This window comes from Carcharodon carcharias, chromosome 22 (genome assembly GCF_017639515.1).
Source record: "Carcharodon carcharias isolate sCarCar2 chromosome 22, sCarCar2.pri, whole genome shotgun sequence".
Lineage (NCBI taxonomy): Eukaryota > Metazoa > Chordata > Chondrichthyes > Lamniformes > Lamnidae > Carcharodon > Carcharodon carcharias.
In genome coordinates this window covers 31,915,681-31,940,025 of record NC_054488.1, presented here as the reverse complement: position 1 = coordinate 31,940,025, position 24,345 = coordinate 31,915,681, and the positions used below count along the sequence as shown (strand labels likewise).

The window sequence follows — 24,345 nt, the reverse complement described above, 5'->3', positions numbered from 1 at the left end:
GGAAAGGATGATCAAAAAAAATAAAGAGGGAAATTTAGAGAAAACTAGCAAGAAATAGAAAAACACAGTAAAAACTTCTACAAGTATATAAAAAGGAAAAGAGTAACTAAAGTAAGCACTGGTCTCTAAGAGGATGAAACTGGGGAATTAATAATGGAAACAAGGAAATGGCAGAAATTCTGAACAAGTATTTTGTACCTGTCTTCATAGTAGAGGACACAAAAGCATCCCAAGAATAGTAGAAAATCAATGGGCAAAAGGGCGTGAGGGACTTAAAATTACTACTATCACCAGAGAAAAAGTACTGACAAAACTAATGGGACTAAAGGCTGACAACTCGACTGGATCTGATGAACTGTATCCTAGAGTCTGAAAAGTGAAAGTGGATGCATTGGTCATAATCTTCCAAAATTCCCTGGATTCTGGAAAGGTCCTAGCAGACTGGAAAACTGCAAATGCAACAACTCTACTCAAGAATGGAGGGAGACAGTAAACAAGAAACTATAGGCCAGTTAGCCTAATGTCTGTCATTGGGAAAATGCTAGTATCCATTATTAAGCATGTAGTAGCAGGACGTTTAGAAAGTCATGATACAATCAGGCAGAGTCAACATGAAAGGAAAATTGGGTTTGACAAATTTATTTGGTTCTTCCAGAATGGAACAAGCAGAGTAGATAAAGGGAAACCAGTAGATATGATGTATTTAGATTTCAAAAAGGCATTTGATAAGTTACCACATAAAAACACAAGAACTCAGGGCATTGGGAGAATATATTAGTGTGGCATGGTTAGAGGACTTGCTAACTAACAGGAAACAGAGAGTTGGGATAAATAGGTCACTTTGAACTTGGCTAAATTGCAATTAATGGAGTGCCATAGGGATCAGTGCTGGGACCTCAACTATTTACACTCTATAGCAATGACATGGATGAAGAGACGTACTGAATTATAGTCAAATTAGCTGGCGATGCAAAAATAGGTAGGAAAGCAAGTTGTAAGAAGGATACAAAGAATCTACAAATTGATATAGATAGGCTACATGGGTGGGCAAAAATTTGGCAGATGGAGTATAATGTGGGAAGATGTGAGGTTGTCCACTTTGGCAGGAAGAATGGAAAAGCAGAATATTATTTAAATGGCGAGACTGCAGAATGCTGCGATACAATGTAATCTGGGTGCCCTTGCACATGAATCACAAAGGGTGGAATTTTATGGGGGCAGTGCGGAGAGCCATTCAGATGTCTATTGACTTTGGTATGACCATAAAAACCCATCAGTGTAAAATTCCATCCAAAAAGTTAACTTGCAGGTATAGCAAGTATTACGGAGGCAAATGGAGTGTTGATGCTTATTGCAAGGGAGATGGAGTATAATAGTAGGAAAGCATTGCAACAACTGAACAGGGCATTGGTGAGACCACACTTGAGGATTGTGTGCAGTTTTAGTCTCCTCATTTAACAAGGGATATACTTGCATTGGAAGTGGTTCAGAGAAGGTTAACTAAGCTGATTCCTGGTTGAAGAGGTTGTCTCCTGAGGAAAGGTTGACCAGTTTTGGCCTATACTCATTGGAGTTTGGAAGTATGATAGGTAATCTTATTGAAACATATAAGATTCTGAGGAGGCTTGATAGGGTAGATGTTGAGAGGATATTTCCCCTGGTGGGGGAACCTAGAACTAGGGGCACAGTTTAAAGATAAGGTGTCTCCCATTTAAGATGGAGATGAGAAGGAATTTGTTCTCCCAAAGAGTCATTAGTCTTTGGAATTCTCTTCCACAGAGAGCAGTCAAGGCTGGATCATTGAATAGATTCAAAGCTGAGTTAGCTAGATTTTTGCTCAACAAGGGAGTTGTAGAGGTCAGGCAGGAAAGTTAAGACCACAGTCAAATCAATCATGATCTTATTGAATGTCAGAGCAGCGTCAAGGAGCTGAATGGCCTACTCCTGCTTCTATTTCTTATGTTTTTATTATGTATTAATTGTTTATGCTTCACTTGCATTGCGATTGACATCCTCTCTATTGATTTAGTGTTTTTTTTTAGATTTGCTTCAACATATTTATTATTCTCTATCTTTTGTTTATTTATCTCAAAAACTACTTAACGTCTTTACTGATAGAAATCTTTTTCATTCCATTGAATAAATTGAATTCTGGACTGCTTTAGAGCTGTTTATTGACCAGTGTGGCATATATGTGATATCAGTGTAAAACTACTTGCTATACCAGTAGCAACAGAAGGAACTCATTGATAAGGGAATGTAACTTTCACATTTAAACATCATACAGAGTAAGCTGTGCTGCTTTTAAACCTATTAGGAAAACATTCTGAAATATGAATGATATTGTAGCGACACAAATTCCCTACATTTAAGGATAACTGTTTTCTTAAGGGAGTCTCACACTTTCAAAGAAGCCACAATGCAATTTTATATAAGTTGTTATGAATATGAAGTTTATAGGATCTTATTACATCTTATAGGATGTTTTGCATCTTTTTTTAATTTAAGCTAAAAGGAACTAGTAAAGGGCATCATGTGACTTCTTCTGAATTCTGCCCGACAACAAGCCAGGGTGGCTTGGTTGCTAAAGGTTAAAAGGGGGGTCCAAGTTGATTTACTCGGAAGAAGGTGCAAGATGTTCACACCTGTAGACAACGGAGAGGGCAGCTGTGCTGGTGTGGGTAGACTGTTGGGCCTAGAATTTTGCAGGGCGGAACCATTTAAAAACGGTACATGGGACCCGGTTGCAGGACTCGCTATTTTTGCCAATGCAGGATGTGGACAGTGACTCATTCCCAACCTGGCTGGCTCCACTGTAGGGGTTGGCATCTCATAGCACTGCCCCCCCTCATTTTTATGGAGGTGGGCCAGCTCCTCCATGACTTGTGGCTCATGGCCCCTCAGAGGAGTTGTGAACCATTGTCTGGATTTGGGAACTTCTGAAAGTTAATTTTAAAAGGTCTTACCCATTCCCCCCTGTGCAACTTCCATGCCCCCATGCCACCTCTATGCCCCCTCCATGGCCTCAAAGCCTCTCCCATGCCCTCCAAGGCCTCCATGCCACCTCCTTGGCCTCCATGCCCCTTCCATGACCAATCATCCAGTGTGCACTATGTATAGAACCAATGAGCCATATAATAACAATGGCAAGAATTGAAATGCTGAGAAAAAAGCACTCATTCAAAAATCTTGCCAGAAAAAAAAAACTGCTGCTCTTACAATCCTATATTCTGTCAAGCAGACAGGGCAATTATTCTTGCCTAAGTAAAGATTCAGACATTGACAAAAGAGATCACAGAAAAATACCTTATTATTGTCACATAAAGATGCCAATCAAGCAAGTAAACACTCCACTCAGTTGTCAAAACTCCTGCTGAATGCATTCATGAGTCTTGGAGCTCAGCAAAGCATTCATAATGAGCACAAGTTGAGAACCCAGATGTCTGGCCATCAGTTTCTACTGAAACAGTTCCCAGATGGCCTCATTAAGATTAATTCCTATTATTCACCATGCAGAATGTGGGTGGGAGCCCACACTCAGATTAAAGAGACTGAGTTTGTGAGGATGTAAAGGAATGTGGAAGATTCACCTAGCTTGGGCTAGAGGGATGGAATCTCCAGTGTAACCCTCACGGTGAAAGTCAGTTTTGGGATTAGAAGTTCCCTGGTTGAGAAAGGGGGGAAAAAGGAAGCAGGCCATTGTGAGCAAATAATATTTTTGCTCTGGTTCCAGAAGAATTAAGTGTCTATTGAAGGGACAGTGTAATGTATAACCGTAGTGGGATACCTTCTGTCATGCTGGAATTTAAATGGGGAGTTTCTTTTCTATAGAGTATAAATTTGTTACAATCCCTATAGAGACTGATAACTTTTTAAAAGATATTTGAATTTCCAGTTGAAACCAACTGAAAAGATCATGTAAGATTTCAAAGTTTTAAGACTTTTACTGTAATAAACTGACGAAGAGCAACATTGACTAAATACTATTTTTGTAGGTAACGTATATTCTAAAGTACTGAAAAATTTCCTTATTTAACTTTTAAAATGACTGAAAATTCCTTGACATGTCACTATCTCTTAAGTAGACACTGCATCCTCCTAGAACCAGTCCAAAGCAATTCTTTGCTCCAAATGGGACAGCTTCCTTTTTTTCCTTTCTCAGCTGGGTAACTTCTTATCCTAGAACTAACTTTCACTATGAGGGTTACACTGGAGATTCTTCCCCTCTAACCCTAGCTAGGTGCATCTTCCAGCCTCCTTTAAACCCTCATAAACTCGATCAGTTCAATCTGAGCATGAACTCTGTCCATATCCTGCCTGATGACGAATAGGGTCAGCATTTTCTCTGCTTCACATGCAGGACTAGCCGCCTCTATTTCTTACTCCCTTTCTTTCAGATTCTTGCGGACTCACTTGGGTTTGTAAGGTTCAGTGATTTCTTAGGAATTCCTAGGGCTGTATTTTCCGGTTAGTGAGCAGGGGGTGGGGCCTGCTCACTGACACGTAAGATGACATGGGGTAACATCGGGTGTGCGTCCCAACGTCACGTCGTGTCATTTGGATTTTCAGTTCGGCGGGTGTGCACCCAAATCTGCTGTGCGCCCACCAAACTGTCAAAGGCCAATTAAAGCCATTAAAAAAGTAATTAAAGTGATTAATGGACCTGCCCATCCAACCTTAAGGTTGGGAACCAATCGGGAACCCTCCCTCCTGCGCCCGCTCCCACACATCCCCCCCGACAGGGGGAAAATGTTGCCCCTGATAGTACAATAGCTTGCAAGAGGCACTTGCCTTCCCAGAGCTCTTCTCCATGGCCTCATGGATCACATGGATCATATATCTAGATGAAATGCCAATTAGCTATCCTCCAGACCCCCAATTCTATTCTGTCTTAGAATTAAACAGTTTAAAGTATAATCATTTATAAAACCTGACATTCCTAACAGCTCCCTGTGAGACTTCGATACGAACATACAAATTAGGAGCACGAGTAGGCCACTCAGCCCCCCTTGAGCCTGCTCCGTCATTCAATAAGATCATGGCTGATCTGAATGTAATATCAGCCCCACATTCCTGCCTACCTCCAATAACCATTCACCCCCTTGTTAATCAAAAATCTATCTAGCTCTGCCTTAAATATATTCAAAGACTCTGCTTCCACTGCCTTTTGAGGAAAGGAGTTCCAAAGACTCACAAACCTCAGAGAAAAAAAATTCTCCTCATCTCTGTCTTAAATGAGCGACCCCTTATTTTTAAACAGTGACCCCTAGTTCTATATTCTCCCACAAGAGGAAATATCCTCTCCACATCCACCCTCAGGATCTCAAAGGCTTCAATTAAGTCACCTTACTCTTCTAAATTCCAATGGATACAAACCTAACCTTTCCTCAGAAGACTACCTGCCCATTCCTGGTATCAGTCTAGTAAACCTTCTCTGAATTCCTTCTAACACATTTACATCTTTCTTTAAATAAGGAGACCAGTATTGTACACAATACTCCAGGTGTGGTCTCACCAATGCTCTGTACAACTGAGACATAACCTCTCTACTTTTGTAATCAATTCCCCCCACAATAATTGATAACATTCTATTAGCATTCCTAATTACCTGCTGTACCTGCACACTAACCTTTTGTGATTCATGCACAAGGACACCCTGATCCCTCTGAATCTCAGAGCTCTGCAATCTCTCACAATTTAGATAATAAGCTTCTTTTTTATTCTTTCTGCCAAAATGAATGATTTCCCATTTGCCCACATTATACCCCATTTGCCAGATCTTTGCCCATTCACTTAACCAATCTATGTCACTTTGTTGTCCTCTTCGCAGTCTACCTATCTTTGAGTCATCAGCAAATTTAGCCACCATTCCTTTGGTCCTTTCATCCAAGTCATTTATACAAATTGTAAAAAGTTGAGGCCCCAGCACTGTTCCCTGTGGCACACCACTCATCACATCCTGCCAGCCAGAAAAAGATCCATTTATGCCAACTCTCTGCTTCCTGTTAGCTAGCCAATCTTCTGTCCATGCCAGTATGTTACCCCCTACACCATGGCACTTTATCAAATGTCTTCTGGAAATCTAAGCACAGTACATCCACTGGTTCCCCTTTATCCATAGCACATGTGACTCCTTCAAGAACTCCAGTAAGTTGGTTAAACATGATTTCCCTTTCACAAAACCATGTTGACTCTGCCTAATTGCCTTGAATTTTTCCAAGTGCCCTGCTATAACATCTTTAATAATAGCTTCTAACATTTTCCCAATGTCAGATGTTAGGCTAACTGGCCTATAGTTTCCTGCTTTCTATCTCCCTCCCTTTTTGAATAAAGGAGTTATATTTGCTATTTTCCAATCTAATGGAACCTTCCCCAAATCTAGGGAATTTTGGAAAATTAAAACCAGTGCATCCTATCTTACTAGCCACTTCTTTCAAGTGAAGTCCATGCGGAGCTGGGTATTTGTCAGACTACAGCCCCAACAATTTGCTCAATACCACTTTCCTGGTGATTGTAGTTTTCTTGAGTTCCTCCCTCCTTCCATTTCCTGATTTACAGCTATTTCCAGGATGTTACTTGTGTCCTCTATGGTGAAAATCGAAGCAAAATACCTGTTTAATTCATCCATCATTACCCTACTTTCCACTATCAATTCCCCAGACGCACTTTCTATAGGACCAACACGCATCTTGTTAACTCTTTTCTTATTTATATATCTACAGAAACTTACTATCCATCTTTGTTTCACTAGATAACTTTCTTTCATACTGTAATTTTCCTTTTTTATTTGTCTTTTTGTCATTCTTTGCTGTTCTTTATATTCTTTCCAACCTTCTGATCTGCCACCAGTCTTTATGTAATTATATGCTTTTTCTTTAAGTTTGATACTGTCTTTAACTTTTTTAGTTAACCACGGATGGTGGGCCCTCCCCTTGGAATTTTTCTTTCTCATTGGAATGTATCTATTCTCTGTTGTCTGAAATTTCCCTTCTAATATCTGCCATTAGACCTCTATTGCCAGTTTACTTTAGCTAGCTCTGCTTTCACACCCTCATAATTGCCCTTTTTAAAGTTTAAATTACTAGTCTTGGACACACTCATTTCTCCCTCAAAATGAATGTAAAATTCAATCATGTTATGCTGCCTGGGGATGCCTTCACTGGGAGGTTATTAATTAATCTTATTTCGTTGTTCAATACCAGGTCTAGTATAGCCTGCCCTCTGGTTGGCTCCAGAACATGCTGTTCTAAGAAACTATCCCAAAAACATTCTATGAACTCCTCATCTACGCTACCTTTGCCCATCTGATTTTTCCAGTCTATATGTAGATTTAAAATCCCCCGTGATTATTGCTGCACCTTTCTGATCATATCCCATTATCTCTTCTTTTATACTCTGTCCTACTGTGTAGTTACAATTAGGAGGCCTGTGCACCACTCCCAAAAGTGACTTCTTACCTTTATCATTCCTCATCTCAACCCAAACCACTTCTACATCCTGATTTCCTGAACTTAGGTCAGTGCTCTCTAATGTGCTAATACCATCATTAATTAACAGAGCCGCCCATCCACCTTCTCCGAACTTCCTGTCCTTCCTAAATGTCATGTACCTTTCAATGTTCAGGCCCCAATCTATGTCATTCTGTAGCCATGTCGCTGTAATGGCTATCAGATCACACTTATTTATTTCTATTTGGGCTATTAGTTTATCTCTTTTGTTTCGAATGTTATGTGACTTCAGATGCAGAGCCTTTAGTTTTGTACTTTTGTTATTTTTGTAGCGCCTAGCCTTATCTGCTGCTTTTTTCTTAGAATTATACTCTCTGTCCCTTCCTGTCACAGATTGTTCATCATTTTCCATATTAATACCTGTCTCTCTTGCCTTGTCTCTACACTTTGGTTTACTATATCTTCCCAAATTTGATCCTTTGCCCCCACTATTCAGTTTAAAACCCTCTTTACTTCCCTAGCTAGGCGGCTTGCGAGGACACCAGCCCCAGCATGGTTCAGGTGCAGACAATCCCAACGGTATAGATTCAACTTTCCCTAATACTCATCCCAGTGTCCCATAAACTGGAACCCACTTCTCCCACACCAGCCTTTGAGCCACACATTCATTTCTCTAATCTTAGTTGTCCTATGCTAATTTGCACATGGCTTAGGTAATAATCCAGAAATTATTACCTTTAAGGTTCTGCTTCTTAATTTGGTGCCTGGCTCATCGTACTGACTATGCAGAGCCTCCTTCCTCATCCTGCCTATGTCATTGGTATCTACATGGACAACGACCACTGGATCTTCCCACTCCCACTGCAAGTTCCTCTCCAGTCCTGAGCAGATGCCCCAAACCCTGGCACTAGGCATGCAACAAAGTCATCTGGACACTTGCTCTACTACAGGGAACAGTGTCAATCCCCCTTACTATACTGTCCTCTATTACAGCTACATTCCTTTTTGCTCCCCCCACTCAGATGGCATCCTGTACCATGGTGCCATGGTCAGTTTGCTCATCCACCCTACAGCCCCCACTCTCATCCAAACAAGCTGAGAGAACCTCACACCTGCTGGACAATTGCAGAGGCTCATATTCCTGCACTCCTGACCTCTGGGTCCCCTTACCTGCTTCACTTGCAGTCACATCCTCCCGTCCCTTGCCACTGACCAAATCAGAAGACCCTTTCCTAAGTGGTGTGACTGTCTCCTGGGTATAAAACATCCAGGTAACTTTCCCCCTCCCTGATGTGTCACAGAGTCTGCAGCCCAGCCTCCAGCTCTGAGCCAAAGTTCCCCAAGCCGCAAATGCCTACTGCAGACGTGTTTACCCTCACAATGTTATCCAGGAGCTCCCACATGCTACAGCCTTGTCACATCACCTGTCCTGCCATCATTAATGTGTTTAAAATAATTACTTGGTTATATTAACCACTTATTTAATGTTGTTTTTTTTACATATTTGATTAACTTTATCATCAAATTGTGTACTATTTTAAACCTTAAGGATAGAATAGAACTTACCCACTTACCAGATATTCACCAAACAGCTAGCTCCTTTCCCTATATTAGAGCAAGAACCAATTTCTATGGGATGAGAAAGAGGAAACAACTAACTCCTTCCCCAACTCCCCTCTCACCAAACTCCAAGTCTTCACTCAGTTTGTCAACTGCACTCAGTTTGCCAAGGCTGAAGTAAAGAACCCTGAATTTATAGCAAACAGAGCTGGAGCTACAGGAACCAGATTCAACCAGGTAGCTAACTAACTGCTCAGCTCCTACAGCTGAGAGTGCGTTTACTCTTTCCAAACTGCTTGGCCTAAATAGCCAAGTGGTTATGGTACTGGGTTTGTAACCCCAAGATCAAGAGTTCAAATCTCACAATGGCAAACTATGAAACAATGTAACTTCATCTGAAACAGATGGAAACGGGTTTGTACTCGAAAGAGTTACTCTTTCTAAACTGAAAGAAAGAACTTAGTTTGCTTACACAGTTACTGCTAATTACAGACTAGATTAGATTTCAAGAGCAAAATTTTAGAACAAAATTAATATTAAAATTCCCCTCTCACCAAACTCCGAGGCCAGAATTTTTGGCTTGGTGTGTGGGTGCAAGCCCGACACACCCAAGTGTGAAATAAAGTGCGTTGACATCAGCCGAGCGTGCTGACGTCAACACGCACTCTTGCAATATTGCGCTAGGCGGGTGTGCGCGCCCACCATTAATGAAGTGATCAGTAAAGACCCTTGAGACACCAATTCTCTGAGGGCAGAATTTTCCGGCTGACGTGCGGGTGGTGGAGCCCGCGCATCCGCACTTAAAATGTTGTGCGCTGACGTCGCACGAGTGTCCTGATATCAGCGCACGGCATTGCGATATTTCGGTCGGTGGGCGCGCTCAGCAGCGGGATGTTCGCCCACCGTTAATTAAAGGCCTCCTTAAGGCCCTTAACTTGCTAATTGTCCAGGATTTTGAGGGGCCCGTACGAACCTTGGGTCAGCGCATGGGCCCAACGGGCAGGCGGGGAGGAGATTTTTAATCAAAGTCATGCACTGGCGGGATATGTGGGCTCAGAGGGGTTGTTCATGTTCCCCATGAACTTTTAATTGCAGAAAATGTTTTAGTTGCCTGTTTGATTGTTAGCAGTTTGCATCGATTTCCAAGAGCTTTTTGTGTACTTTGAAACCAGTCTACTGACAGTAATATTTCTTGGGCCTGCAGCTTTCCGGAGACCTCCATTTAGCCTGGGTATGGCTTCTGACATCTCCACTGGAGGCAGCTCCTCGGAGGAGGAAGGGAGAGATAGAATAAGGAGGAGGCCAGGAGTGGACAATCAGCCTCAGGGGAGCCACCTTTGGGAGGCCAGGCGCAGGCACAAGGGGCGCAGGGCCAAGAGGTTGTCCAATGTGGAAGGGGAAGACACCACTATCCTGCTGCCAGGGTATACAGGCGGCGAAGCAGCTACCTCAATATGACTGAGGTGCAGTGCCGAAGGAGGCTCCAACTCTCAAGGGAGACAATCAAGTATATCTGTCAGATGATTGGCCCTGAGATATCTCCTAACTGTGTGGGTGGACACCCCAGCCAGTGGTGAAGCTCACAGTTGCCCTCCACTTCTATGCCTCTGGCTCCTTCCAGGGCTCAGCAGGTGATCTTTGTGGTGTCTCCCAATCAGCTGTCCACACTTGTGTCAAGCAGGTTACAGACGCTCTGTTCAGACGGGTATTGACCTTCATCCACTTCCGCTGCGACCAGGCAAGTCAGGCACAATGAGCCAGAGGCTTCGCAGCCATTGCTGCTTCCCCCGTGTCCAGGGTACAATAGACTGTACACATGTGGCCATCAAGGCACCAGCAAGTGAGCCCGGTGCCTTCGTCAACAGGAAGGGCTTCCACTCCATGAACGTGCAGATAGTGTGTGATCACAGGATGCAGATTCTACAAGTCTGTGCAAGGTACCCAGGCAGCTCCCATGATGCCTACATCCTCAGACACTCCCAGGTGCCGGGGCTCTTCAGTGCTCCGGCTTGGCTGGATGGTTGGCTGCTGGGTGACAAGGGCTATCCCCTCAGAAGGTGGCTCATGAAGCCTCTCCGCCATCCAAGAACAGAAGCTGAGGAATGCTACAATAGGAGCCACGGCACCACAAGGGCTGTGGTGGAGAGAGCCATCGGTCTTCTCAAGATGTGCTTCAGTTGCCTGGACCGCTCAGGGGGCGCACTCCAGTACCCCCCAGATCACGTCTCTCTGATAGTGGTAGCATGCTGCGCTCTGCACAATCTTGCACTGGAAAGGGGGGATGCAGTTGACGATGAAGACCTTGACGCCCTGGATGAGGCTGCACATGATGAATCCAGCAGTGGCTCAGAGGATGAGGAAGCACAGGGCGATGATGAGGGGCAGCACGCCGACCCGCTACTACACCAAGGAGGCAGGGACACCCGGGACAATTTAATCCAACGAACCTTCAGCTAGCTCCACAAATATGGATCAGTAGGACCAGCATTGCCTGGCGCTTCCACACGTGGCACTTAGGTGCTACATCTTCCACCTCATCAGCTGCAACTAAGGGCTTCGTATAGAAACATCAATGTCCACTCAAACACTCATGATATGCCTGTGAAAAAGAAAAATGCAGCACAAAGGAAACACCCTCAGCCATGGTCAGAAAAGTGGACTTTATGATGTCCAAAATATAACAGAGACTTCTCCATTGCAAACATAAGAATTTTGTTCCCTATTCTAAGGCTAACACAAAATCACCAGTGACATACCTGTTGAGTGCCTAACGTGCCTTATGCTTTCATTTGCGGGTGCTATGTCTTGGTTCCGCCCCATTGGTTGGAGTGGCTTGTGAGACAGCCTGCTGACTCTGCTGTCCTGTTGGCATCGATGACCTTGGTGGGCGTCCTCTGGCCCGTGGAGCCTGTGATGGCCCCGCCTGGGAGGAAGTGGCCAGTTCCAGCACTAGCACCTACCCAGTTGTCGCAGCCTCAACAGAAGCAACGTTGACTGCCAGAGGGGCGGAGGAGCTGCTGCCCTCATCTGGAGCACCCTGAGAGGAGCTCACAGCAACGACAGGCAGCTGCTGCGCCAACCTGAGGTCCCATTCGACCTCCCTGCTCACCGCAGATGCATGGGCACAGAGCACCGATGCTTGGTGCCCACAACATCTCCCATATTGGGAATGACCACCCATGGCCAGTACCGCTGTGAGGGCTTGCAGGTCAGAGCATAACCCAATCAGAAGATTTTCCATCCGATCGAAGGCCCCGCTCCATGAGAGTCACCAATCTCTCAGTGGAGAAAGCCTGAAGCTCTGCCCTGAGGTTCATGCTTTCACATGTACTCTGCCTAGACTCCTCCATCACAGAGTCCAACTGAAGCATACCCTCATGCAACCCTGCCAGATGCAAATGTGCTTCCTGCCACTTGTCCTGGAGCTGCTGCATTGGTGACAACTCCAGAGGCACATTATCAGTGCCGGACTCAGCATGTGCCTGGTCCCCTGCAGCCCTCCGGCTGCTGGCGCCATCGGCACTCTCTGTCCCTACATCTCCTCCAGCGATTGTGAAGTGCCCTCTCCACTGTGACCCGGGACACTAGCCAATGGTAAATTCCCCACCGAGGTGTGTGTGTCTGCGCTGGTGCCTGGCTGGCAGAAATGATGTGCCACAAGTTGCACATGTTGGGCCACAGATGTGGAGGGGGGTGCTGCGGTGCCTTTATGCGCGGCCTTGTGGTGGTGATGCTGAAATTAACAACAAGGACAGTGCATCAGTTAGCGTATAGTCAGTTAAACCTTTCATCCCTTTCCCTCCCAGCCTCATAAGTCACTCACCCTTCAAGAGCCTAAGGAGACGAACATTGGTGGGTTGGAAAAGAATCAAGAGGAGCCCCAAACATTAGACGTGCATACAGACAGGCTGGTCAGATGGCCTCAGGAATGCCACATGGCATGTTATGTACCATTGGAGTAGGAAGAGTGCAGAGGTACCTGACCTGGATGCATGCTGGCCTGGAGAGTTGCGGTGCTGAGGAAACAACGTAAACACTTGCAACATTTGCCGTGGATCACAGGCGATTGAGAGGTCACATTATTGACCTTCATACCATTAGGAGGGGCATAGACTGGATGGACAGAGGCAACATTTCCTCTTGGCGCAGCGATGAGTAACATGGTGCCATTTATTTAAGTTGAGTGCCATGAGGTTGACAGGTGAGGTGCTGAGGACCTTTTGGACAGAGTAATGTGGCTGAAAGGGTGCTGGAGGTCCCAAACCCACTAAGATGCAAAAAATCTTTGGCTGTGCAGCAGCGATGCCATGGCATGTTAGACCATGGGGATAGTGGTCACAAATGGAATAAGGTGACTTTGGAAGGTGGTGGAGATGCAAATCCTCAAGGGGACGAGGGACCTTTGTGTATGACCCACACCTCAGAGTGTCTCAGTCTGTGAATGAGCAGTGTTACAGCATTAACGATTGCAGCAACCATCAGTGGTTTGGATGGTGGGGAGACAGAGTAAATGGGACTGTGGACCTCAAATACCTGGCCGCTGGACCCCAGCCTCGCAGCCACCGGCCGCCCTGGTCGCCTGCCTCCTCTCCAGCTCCATGGCCTGCTCCTCAAAGGTTGTGAGGTGCTGGAGCAGGGCATGCCCACCTCCAGTACTCTGGCTGTCCCGCTGATTGTGTTGACTTTTTGCCTGCAGAGCAGAGAAGAGTATTTATTGGGGCTGATCGCTCTTGTACTCTGCATGCGCTGCTGCATCCCCACCACAGTGGCCCATCTGAGGCATCCAGCGGCTCCTGTCCACACTACTGGTGATCAGTCCCCAGAGGATAGTACAGCTGGTCCCAACCCCCTCCCCCAACACCCACCTTGGACACATTCAGCGTCCATCACTTTGAATAGCACACGGATCTTAGCGCCCATGGCAAGGAGACGCAGCTAGGTGCGGCGCCGACGCCAGCAGATGGCACTTGGCCACAACACCTTGAGGCTCCCCTTGCACCATCTCATCACCATCAATATGACATGTGTTGGAGTTCTGAGTATGTGTCCCGCTGCCTCCCCTGCAGGTTGCCCCCAGACTACTCAGATGCGACAAACACCAACATATGCTGCGGGGAGAACCCATCTTCTCCTCAACCACGAAGGCTGATGTAATCATGGTCACTATCTGTTTGCCCACCCAGTGTGCACCAAATGCCCAATGCAGTAACAACAGCAAGACATTGGGGGGGGGGGGGCCTCAAAGGCTAAGGCTACCTGCTGGGTCAAATGGCCAAGGCCTACATTGTACTCACCCTTCCAGAGCACAGCAAATCATTGAATCTCTTGCGGCACTGGGTGCCAGTGTGCCACACATCATCATGGGCACTGACATCATCACCAACCTCCTCCCACGCCTGGCTGGTGACATGGGGGGCCCTCCTCCTCCCATCCTCCAGATACAATACATCCCGACGGCTGGAAACCTCTTGGAGGAGGGCAGCAAGACATGCATCGGAGAATCGAGGGGCACAGTGGCCCTCCCGCTGGCCTCTCCTGCAGCCTGCACCCCCCCTCCTCCTGCTCATGCACAACCACAGCTGCCTCTCTCTCTTTCCCCGAGTGGCCATGGTGCACTACCTCAAGCAGGCTGCCTGGCCGTTCTTTAAACAGGCGGCTGGCTCCCCATTGGAACCAGCAGTCTGAGGCCACCCGGCCCCGCGACTATTTTCCCGTTCTCCACAGGAGTCGCTAACCCGCTGGGTGGGCCTTAATTGGCCCACCCGTGGAAAATAGCAGCGCGGCTCGTTTCAGCGGTGGCAATCGGCTGTCTGCCCGCCACCAAGTCGGTCGGGCCCGCCCACCCATAAAGGGCAAAATTCTGGCCTTAGAGTTTATGTAGCCTGTGCGATTTTCAGGCCATCGCATAGGCTAAGCGGGCAGGCCACACTTTCAAAAACCTCATCCATGGGCGAGATAAGGGGGGTCAGTGGGCTTGTAAATGTGAGTAGTTTGTAGTTTAGGATATAGGTTGCTGCTGCTTGCATGTGTGAACAGGACATTTTCGCTTCAGAGCTGCATTGACAGAAATAAGAGGCTTCAATTCTGGACTCAGAGAAGTTTTCCAGGCCCCTGGAGGATTCATACCACTTGGGGCCTTCCAGGTATCAGACATACCCTTACCCTGGTAATGGGGATTGTGCTCTCCGCTGGAGGTACCTCCTCTGAGGAAGAGGAGAGGGCCAGAAGGGGGAGGAGGACAGGTGTCCCTATTCAGCCTCCAGGGGAGTGACCTGTGGAGAGGGAGGCGCAGGCATAAGGGGCGCAGGGCCAACAAGAAATCCAAGGCAGAAGGAGCCACAGAAGATGCCACTATCCTGCTGCCAGGGTTTACAGGCAGCGATGCAACTGCCTCAATATGTCTGAGTTGCAATGCTGAAGGAGGCTCCACCTCTCAAGGGAAACAGTGACCTCCATTTGTCAGAGGATCAGCCCTGAGATCAGCTCCGACTGCATGGGTGGACACCCCATGCCAGTGGCTCTGAAGGTCACCTCAACTTCTATGCCTCCGGCTCCTTCCGGGGAGTCTCTCAATCAGCTGTCCACAGTTGCTGTCAAGTTGGTGACAGATACTGTTTTCAGGCATACATTGACTTTCATTCACTACCATATGGACGAGGCCAGCCAGGCAGAGCGAGCCAGAGGCTTTGGAGCGATTGCTGGTTCCCCTGTGTCCAGGGTGCAATCGACTGCAAACATGTGGCCAGTAGGTGAGCTGGCTGCCTTCGTCAACACTTCATGAACGTACAGATAGTGTGTGACCACAGGATGCAGATTCTGCAAGTCTGTGCAAGCTACACTGGCAGTTCACATGACGCTTCCATCCTGAGACACTTCCAGGTGCCGAGGCTCTTCAGTGCTCCGGCCCAGCTGGATGGATGGCTGCTGGGTGACAAGGGCTATCCCCTCAAAAGGTAGCTCAAGATGTCTCTCCACCATCCAAGAACAGAGGCAAAGCAGCGGTACATAGGAGCCATGCCTCCACAAGGGTGGTGGTAGAGAGTACCATCAGTCTTCTCAAGATGCACTTCCCATGCCTGGACCGTTCACGGGGCACACTGCAATACCTCCCAGATCGTGTGTCACTGATAGTGCATGTTGCGCTCTCCACACTCTGGCACTGGAAAGGGGGGACCCACTGGAGGAAGAAGATCTTGATGCAACTGCTCAGGCAGCAGACAATGAATCTAGTAATGAGACAGAAGACGAGCATGGTCGGGGGATGCTGAGGGCATAGATGCAGACCCGGGCAACCTCCAGAGAGGCTGGGTGACCCAGGATGCTTTAATCCAACATTCCCTCAGCTAGCCTACCAAATAAGAGCCATCACTACATGCCAGGACTGCAGGCTCCATACTCGGTCCCTGACAGAACCAGTTCCTTGTTCAACAACAAACATTATGTGCTATTTCAATAAAGTTTAAGGAGAAACACGTCCATCATAACATCATAACTTACCCCGCACCTGCAGAACAAATGAAGCATCCAGAGGCCAGTCGCACAACAACACATTTAATTGAATGGTGCCTGGCAAACACTCTACAAATTAACATTGACAGGTGTTTTCCATCACACCGATAAACACTGAACAGAAAAATAGGGGAAACAAATATCACCCATGACCAGGCCATGTTGTGCTTTACGTTTTTGCTTGCAGGTGCTATGTCTAGGTTCTCCCCCCTTGTTGGCACTGGCATTGGAGACAGCCTGCTCACTCTGCTGTCCTGTTGGCCTTAATGACTTTGGTGGACGTCCTCTGACCCATGGAGTCTGTGCTGGCCCCGCCTGGGAGGGAGCAGCCAGTGCTGTGGCTGGTATCTCCCCAGTTGCCACAGCCTCTTCAGATGCCACAGTTACTGGCAGAGGGGCGGAGGAGCTGCTGCCCTTATCTGGAATGCCCTGAGAGGAGCCCGCAGAGACAACAAGCAGCTCATGCGCTAACGTGAGGTCTCTCTGGACCTCCCTGCTCACCACTGATGGACAGGCACCTAGCTAGGATACTGGGTGCCCAATCCATCTCCCACACTGACACTGACCACCTGAGGCCATTGTTGGTGTAAGGGCTTACAGGTCCGACCGCATCCCCAGGAGCCCCCGATTCAGCTTCTGGAGGAGCCTCTCAATGAGAGTCGCCACTCTCTCCATGAAGGAGGCAGTGCGCTCGGCCATGAGGGTCAATGCATTGCTCATGCCCCGCAAGGACTCCTTCACTACAGAGACCATGGCACACATTCCCTCATGTATCTCCGCCTGATCCTCCCGCACACCATGCTGGACTTGCAGCATCTGCTGCCTCAGGGACGACTCCAGAGGTTCATCATCAGCTGATGACTGAACATGTTCCTGTTCCCCAGCATTCCTCCGACTGCTGGCGCCCTGGGCATTTTCTAGCTCCGCCTGCACCTCAAGCAAGTGCGAAGTGCCCTCACTAATGTGCACCGAAATAGTAGCCAGCAATCTAATGCCCACCGAGGTGCTGGTATCTGCACTGGTGCCTGCTTGGCAGAGTGGGTGTGACGCAGGTGTGTTCTGATCAGTGTGGTCCCCAGGGGTCAGGGATGGGCCTTCAGGCTTCTCATCCCGAAGAGCTGTTGGTGAGCCTAAAATGAACAACAAAGGCATGTCATTAATTGAAGTCATCACACTGTTACCGTGCATGCCTGGCAGCCTCATGAGACAGAGATCAGGGAGCATCAGGGTGCCCCTGTCTTTCCATTATCAGGAATTCCAGGTTCGAGGCTCACATCAATATAGAGACTACAGTGGAATGGTTGCAATTACTGACATTCTCACCTCCAGTGCACTGCATTGTTATCTCCCTGCGGCACCCCAACTTCTCCACGGCCGCTTGACCTAAGCACACAGCGCCTCTCCAGCTCCAGGGCCTCCTGCTCATAATGAATGAGAATTAGTAGGTGTGGAGGTCCCCTGCCAGTTCGCAACCTCTTTGCATTGTTATGAGGTGTTTTCTCCTGAAAGGATAGAGGAGCATTGATTAGTCCATTCTCTACCTGCAGTGCCATCGCATCCTGGCCAACACCACCAGAGGAATACCTCACAGGGCTCAGCCAATTCATGACTCTGGAGCCACAAGGCACTCAGTCCAAGCAGCCAGGGCTCACCCCCTTGCCCAGATGCTGCCTTGTTGACATTTTCCACTCACACTCTAACACCTCTGAGGTCCAAGGGGGGATGGGCAGCTCTTAACTGCTTTGCCATGCCAACACACTACTCCTTTCCCAATCGCAGTAGATCGCAGAAGCACCTCCGGTACTGCACCTATGTGCACCTCACCAAGTTGTGGCTGCTGACCCTGGATGCCACCTCCCCCCAGGCCTTTTTGGTGAGATTGGGGGGGCCTCTTCCTTCCATCTCTGGGGACAAGGATTTTTTCCCGTGCTGCCACCTCCTCCAGGAGGGCAGCAAGGCACTTATCTGAGAAACGTGGGGCTGACTATCCCGCCACCCTGCCCTCCCACCTACTGTGTCCACCCACAACACTGTCCATCACGATTTTCCACGTCCTTCGGTGAAGCCTTCCAAGGGCTACCAAGGCTGCATTTAAATCGGCCACCGGGTCACCATTGGACCTGGTGGACATTGAGCACCCGCCCCATCAGGCTCATTCCACCAATGCGTCTTAATTGGCCCGCCGGCGTAAAATTGCGGTGCACTGCCGATCTTGGTGGCGGTCAGTTTCACGACCGCCCCTGCCTGCCTCCGCCAAGCACCCCACCAAGGGTAAAATTCTGCCCCAAGTCCTCACTCAGTTTGTCAGCTGCACTCTATTTGCCCTGACAATCTACCCACAGTCAGCACAGATGTACTTGCGATTGTCCAGAGGTGTGAACACCTTGTACGTTCTCAGCAAATCTCGCTCTTGTTCCCTTAGTGACCAAGACACAGAGGCTTGTTGTCAGGCAGAATTCAGAGCAGGCCACATGACCCTCTTTATACCTCCATTTTATCTTAAAGACAGAGTCCCAAAACATAACAATCTTATAAACTTCATATTTGTAAAAAGTGGCCTACAAAATAATGGTTAGTCAATGTTGTTTTTGGCTTGTTTGTTACACTAAAATTCTTAAAATTTGAAATCTTGTTGTGTGATCCTTCCAGTCAGTCACTGGAAATTCAAATATCTTTCAAAAAGTTATTGGTCTCTTCGGAGATCGTAACAAATCAAACTTTTTTCTGAGGTGACCGACTAGGGGTCAGGGGCAAATAAGAGCCGGAAGGAATAAAAAACTGAAGAGGTTTGAAGTTGGCATGCCAAGTGAGGGAGTTGAAGACATGAATAATGATTTTAAATTTAATATGTGGGGGTGCGGTGGGGTGGACATGGTGACATGAAGAATGCAGGCAATCAGGACTTATGTGAGTGGCTGAATTTTGGGCAAGTTATCTTTTTTTGGAATGAGCCAGCAAAGAGGGCATTAGGGACACTTAGCCTAGTGGTCATAAAAGCATTAATCTATGCTTTGGGACTGGAATAACTCTTAGACCAAACCAAGGACATTAGTAAACCAGCTGGATTTTTGCAACAATTCAACAGCTTCTGTAGTCAAAAATAGTATAACCTCATTAAAATTCATTTTTTTAGTTGGAAACATCAATGGTTACAGCACAGAAGACCCATTGTGCCTGTGCCAGGTCTCTGCAAGAGCAACTCAGTCCCACTCTCAACCCTTTTTTCTGTAATTCTACAAGTTTTTGTTCTCTTCAGTGCTTATCCAATTCCCTTTTGAAATCTAGTATTGAATCTGCTTCTTCCACACTCTCAGACAGTGCATTCCAGCTGTGTAAAAATGTTTTTCCTCATATCGCTGTTAATTCTTTTGCCATTCACCTTAAATCCAGGTGCTCTGATTCTTTTTGTCAATGGAAACAGTTTCTCCCTATTTAATGTCCAGACTAGTCATGATTTTGAATAGCTCAATCAAATCTCCTCTCAACCTCCTCCTTTCTAAGGAGAGCACTCCAGCTTCCCCTATCTATCCAGGTAATTGAAGTCTCAGGTGTGGGGATGTGGGATGGGAGGAGAGAGGCACCAAGAGCAGGTGTGTTTGCAAGTAGACAACTGCATCAGGGCAGTCCCCAAAAACTGCAGTGCAACAGGTCTGTCTGTCTCTCTCTCTCTCTTGCTCTTGTGCACTCTCTTTCTCTGACTTTCTTCTCCTCGACACACCACCTCCCCTCAACACCATCACTGCCCTGAGTTTTGCTTTAGTGCATGTGCATGGCTTAGTTCCTTAGTTGGCAATAACTCTAGTTTATTTTATTGGCTGACAACACTGAAAATCCATTGAAAAATAAAGTTTCAGAACAATATCAAAAAAAAAATTACACTTCACAATCACCTGGATTTCACATTCAGCGGTGAAGCAAGGGCACTCACAAGTGACCTTGTGGAGGGCTGCCCACAAAGATCTAGCAATCCCAGTGGCATGGACCTCCCCTTTCCCAATGATGGTTTAAATCTGGCACCAAGTAGGTCAGCAGCCAATCACATTGAAGTATTCACACATAGCAAACCACAAATTTCAAGGCACTTAATATTCTTTAGTTTTAATTTAAATTTTCAGATAGTGAAATAAATGATTTAGATTTGAAATAAGATGGAATCTAAAATAAAGATAAAAAATCTTGAAAAAAAAGGAAACAATTATATTTCAAAAGTGGGAAATTTTCATCGTTACAGAGAAATTTAACACTCCACAAATATGAAAGTAGTTTTTCATGGTTAATGAGGGGTTTTAGTAGAACTAAAAGTAAGTTAGTACTCTAATAAAAACTCAAGTTACACCTCCAGTGGAGGACAACTTATAACTTTTTGTTCAAATTATATTGGATTAAAAAGAATTAACATGCAAATCATTTATACTTGATAGTCTTTCTTTTTAAAGTATCTATTTGCTCATCCTCCTATGTGACTCTCACTGTAGAACATCATTGCTTGTTTGGGAGTACAGACAGATGTCCTATACCCAGGCTTGTACCTACCTGCTTTGCTACCTGCTTTGATAGATATAAAAGAACAGCCAAGATGACTCACCACTCTCTATTTTTAGCTTCCTTCTTGTTTGAAGGCAGCTAATTTTTGCTTTGTAAGCTCCCAGAAACTCACCTTCCAGGGAATTCCAAACATAAACTTAGTTGTTACTCAATGACACCACAATTTGGAGTTGCATCAATATGCTTATTCCGATGTATTTTCGAATTGAATTATTATATTAATGGCCTTCTATGTAATGTGTATTAAGCAGACCAGAAGGACCTAAAATAGGGAAACATAGGTGCAGGATGAATAAACAGTTCTATTTATTGAAGCTGCACTATATTCCTCTAAATTATACTAGTCTGAACCATTTAATATCCTGTGTGTGTTGTAAATTGTTACCACAATACAGTGAATGTAATTATTCCACATAATATATCATATTTTGCACTGATTATAAAATTGAATCTTCATGTTTTTTAAATCAGGGGGTGAGGATAAGCTGATAAAATTCTGGGGGTACAATGAAGGTGAGATTACACATATTGGAATAGGTCACAGTGGAGCCATCAATCGCGTTAAGATCTCTCCCTCTGCGAAACACATAATCAGTGTGAGTTCCGATGGAGCAATTCTGCGATGGAGATATCCTTATACAAACTAATTTACAATGCACTTTATTGACATAAAACAGTATTGCTTCAGAATTCCACCTTTGACTTTTTTAATGTTTCCATTTCAGTGATAAATTTTCATGATATCTGCTTATGATTCCAGAGAAATACATCTGCTATAATGTCCATCCTGTTGGTACTTTTCTCAAATACTGCCTTCCTTTAGCTTTTAATGTCTTTAGTGTCTTTATTCATTGAAATAGAAATTAAATAATTTTGGGAGAAATCCTCTTTTCCAAAGGTGTAATTGTAAATGGCTTGACGATTAAACACATTAAATATTTTGTGGTTCTGTAAAAACTGAGTTAAATTAATGTATCCACTTTAATAACTTTTAACTGTGTAAAATCAGTAAAAACTAATTCCATACAGTTATGCATTATCTTTTTAGTAGCATCTTCTATATCTGTCTATTTCAATGGACTTATGATATTGAATGATCCATAATTTTTAATTACATTGTAACTTATAGAAGAAATAAATCTTAATTTGACAGTATTGCACCTAGTATCTTGAAATAATGATATTTTTAAAAATAAATTATAAACTTGTGGAAAAGATTTCCTCTGCCCAATATGTGCAATAAAACCTAAACCAGTTTTAAAGAATGGGTTTATGACTTTCTTACAGAGTGCAGAAAGGAATGTAACCTTGCAAAGTTATTGCTTTCTTACAGTCTCCCTGGAGAATGGAGCAAAGATTTGAAGAAAATAGCCAATAAACTATTTTAATGTATTGATCTGTGACCTATAGGTCTCAATTACCTAAAATGATTTTGTTCATTATATTGCAATAGTTCAGCCGCCTATGTATGGCAAAGGGGATAGGCACATGATTCAGGATGGATGAGTTGCAAAGATGGAATAAAACTGCAAATTATCAGCTCCAGGAATTGCAACCCATATATTGCATCAACTTTGTAACTTTTGGTACATTGTCACTTTGCATGGCAAAAGCCAGATCCCTACGTCAATTATTGAATCGCCTCAAATAGTATTTTAACATTTACTCTTTTACTGAGCAAGTTCAATCTTGTTTCTTAAATGTGCTCACAGCTGACATAGCTTGCAGGGACCCACATAGGTTTCTCATGCCTGTTTCATAAATCTTCAGACAGTGCATAGCATATAAGTAAGTACTGTTGGAAGTTGTCTCTTTCAAAGACCCACTGAACAAAATGCTGACAATGAACCCAAGAAATTTTAGACTAATTTGCCTTTTATTATTTTTATTAGTGAGCGGTGTGAATGATTTTTAAGTGCTTGTATTTACTTAATTTTGTATGTTTCCCTATATACTGTTATAAGAATGATTGAAACAATGAAATGCTCTATTAGATATATTGAATGTACATCATTGACCTTTCGAATAATCCATTTTGATCTGTCAACTTCAAGTTCAATTCACTTTTGAACTGTCTGCCTATGAAGTACTTCATGATCTTTGCATTCCAATAAAGTCTTTCAATTCATTTACACACTTTGAGAAATATACACTTTTTTAAATGACTGGTATTGTATAACTGAGGCTTGAGATCTAGAGCTAACTTTGAGGAGTATCCCAGAGCCTTGTAGTACTTCACAGATGATCGTCACTGCACAGGAAAATAGTAGAAGCCAACAACTATATCACATTTTTATTTACTGAATTCAATCCAAAGGTATTGCAACAAAGTAATATTTATTAAGGACAAAGATGATCATAAAAATGGTATTAAAGGAACTACAGAGTATTGTGGGATATTTAAATTTTGGTTGTCAGGTCCTTCGATTCAGGTGGAAGATATGCCCTTGTCACAAGACAAGTTACCATTCTACTCAAGTACTGCTGAGATGGAATTTAATTTAGCAATGTGGCAAAATTCCACAATGTTTTAATGGGTGACAATGTGGTTTAAAATTCAATGACTAAATGCATCATTTCACAAATGTAACAAGAACCTGCGGTTGCAGAGCCTTCTTAGGAATTCAGTCTAAATGCAAAAGTTGTAAAGATAACATATTCATTTTGTGGTCAGAAATGTTTTAGTCACTTGCTTAATTAACATATATACAGTCTGGTCTGTAGCTGAAATTGTTAATAAGCAAACCTGGTAGGGCACCTAAATTGCAATTCTAATGAAGCAACTTGTTTCTCCTGTAAAGCCAATTACTGTTGCAATCTGTTTCCAATGGGAATGTTTCAATTCGTTGGCTCACACAACGTATAACTAAACTCAAGTAGTCCAGGAGCACTGTGAGAGTTTGCATGTTCCTTTGTGTAGTTTATATACACATAAATATTTTATAAAGAGTTCTGGCATTTGATTTAGGAGAAATTTCAGGCGGAATATAAGCTGCAGACAGCACGTATAGTGCTTTTCAGGATAGGTAATTGGCCTTATTTTTCTAATTCAGCATTTAACCAAGTTTTCTGTTGCAGTGGGGGGAATTATCTTTTGAGCATCTCGCACAGCAGATGTGAGCCCTTCACAATAAGAAAGTGTAATTTTGCAGCTTGATTTAGTACAGAGCAGGTAATGGTAGTAGCGCTCTGTGATGTTAAATCTTAACAAAAACTGATGGTGTAATGATGTTGAGATTTGGAGACCACATGCTGAGAGTGATATCCAATATTTTATATTCAA

General features: G+C 44.9%; 1 protein-coding gene across 1 annotated transcript in view; it reads left to right on the top strand.

The window, feature by feature from the left end:
* cfap52 (cilia and flagella associated protein 52) overlaps positions 1-23,194 on the top strand; it is an 89,172-nt gene extending 65,978 nt beyond the window's left edge. The window contains exon 14 of the mRNA XM_041217060.1: positions 21,534-23,194. Within this exon, the coding sequence (XP_041072994.1) occupies positions 21,534-21,709 (176 nt within the window). The 3' untranslated portion in view covers positions 21,710-23,194. The remainder of the gene's footprint in view (positions 1-21,533) is intronic.
* The last annotated feature ends 1,151 nt before the right edge of the window (positions 23,195-24,345 follow it).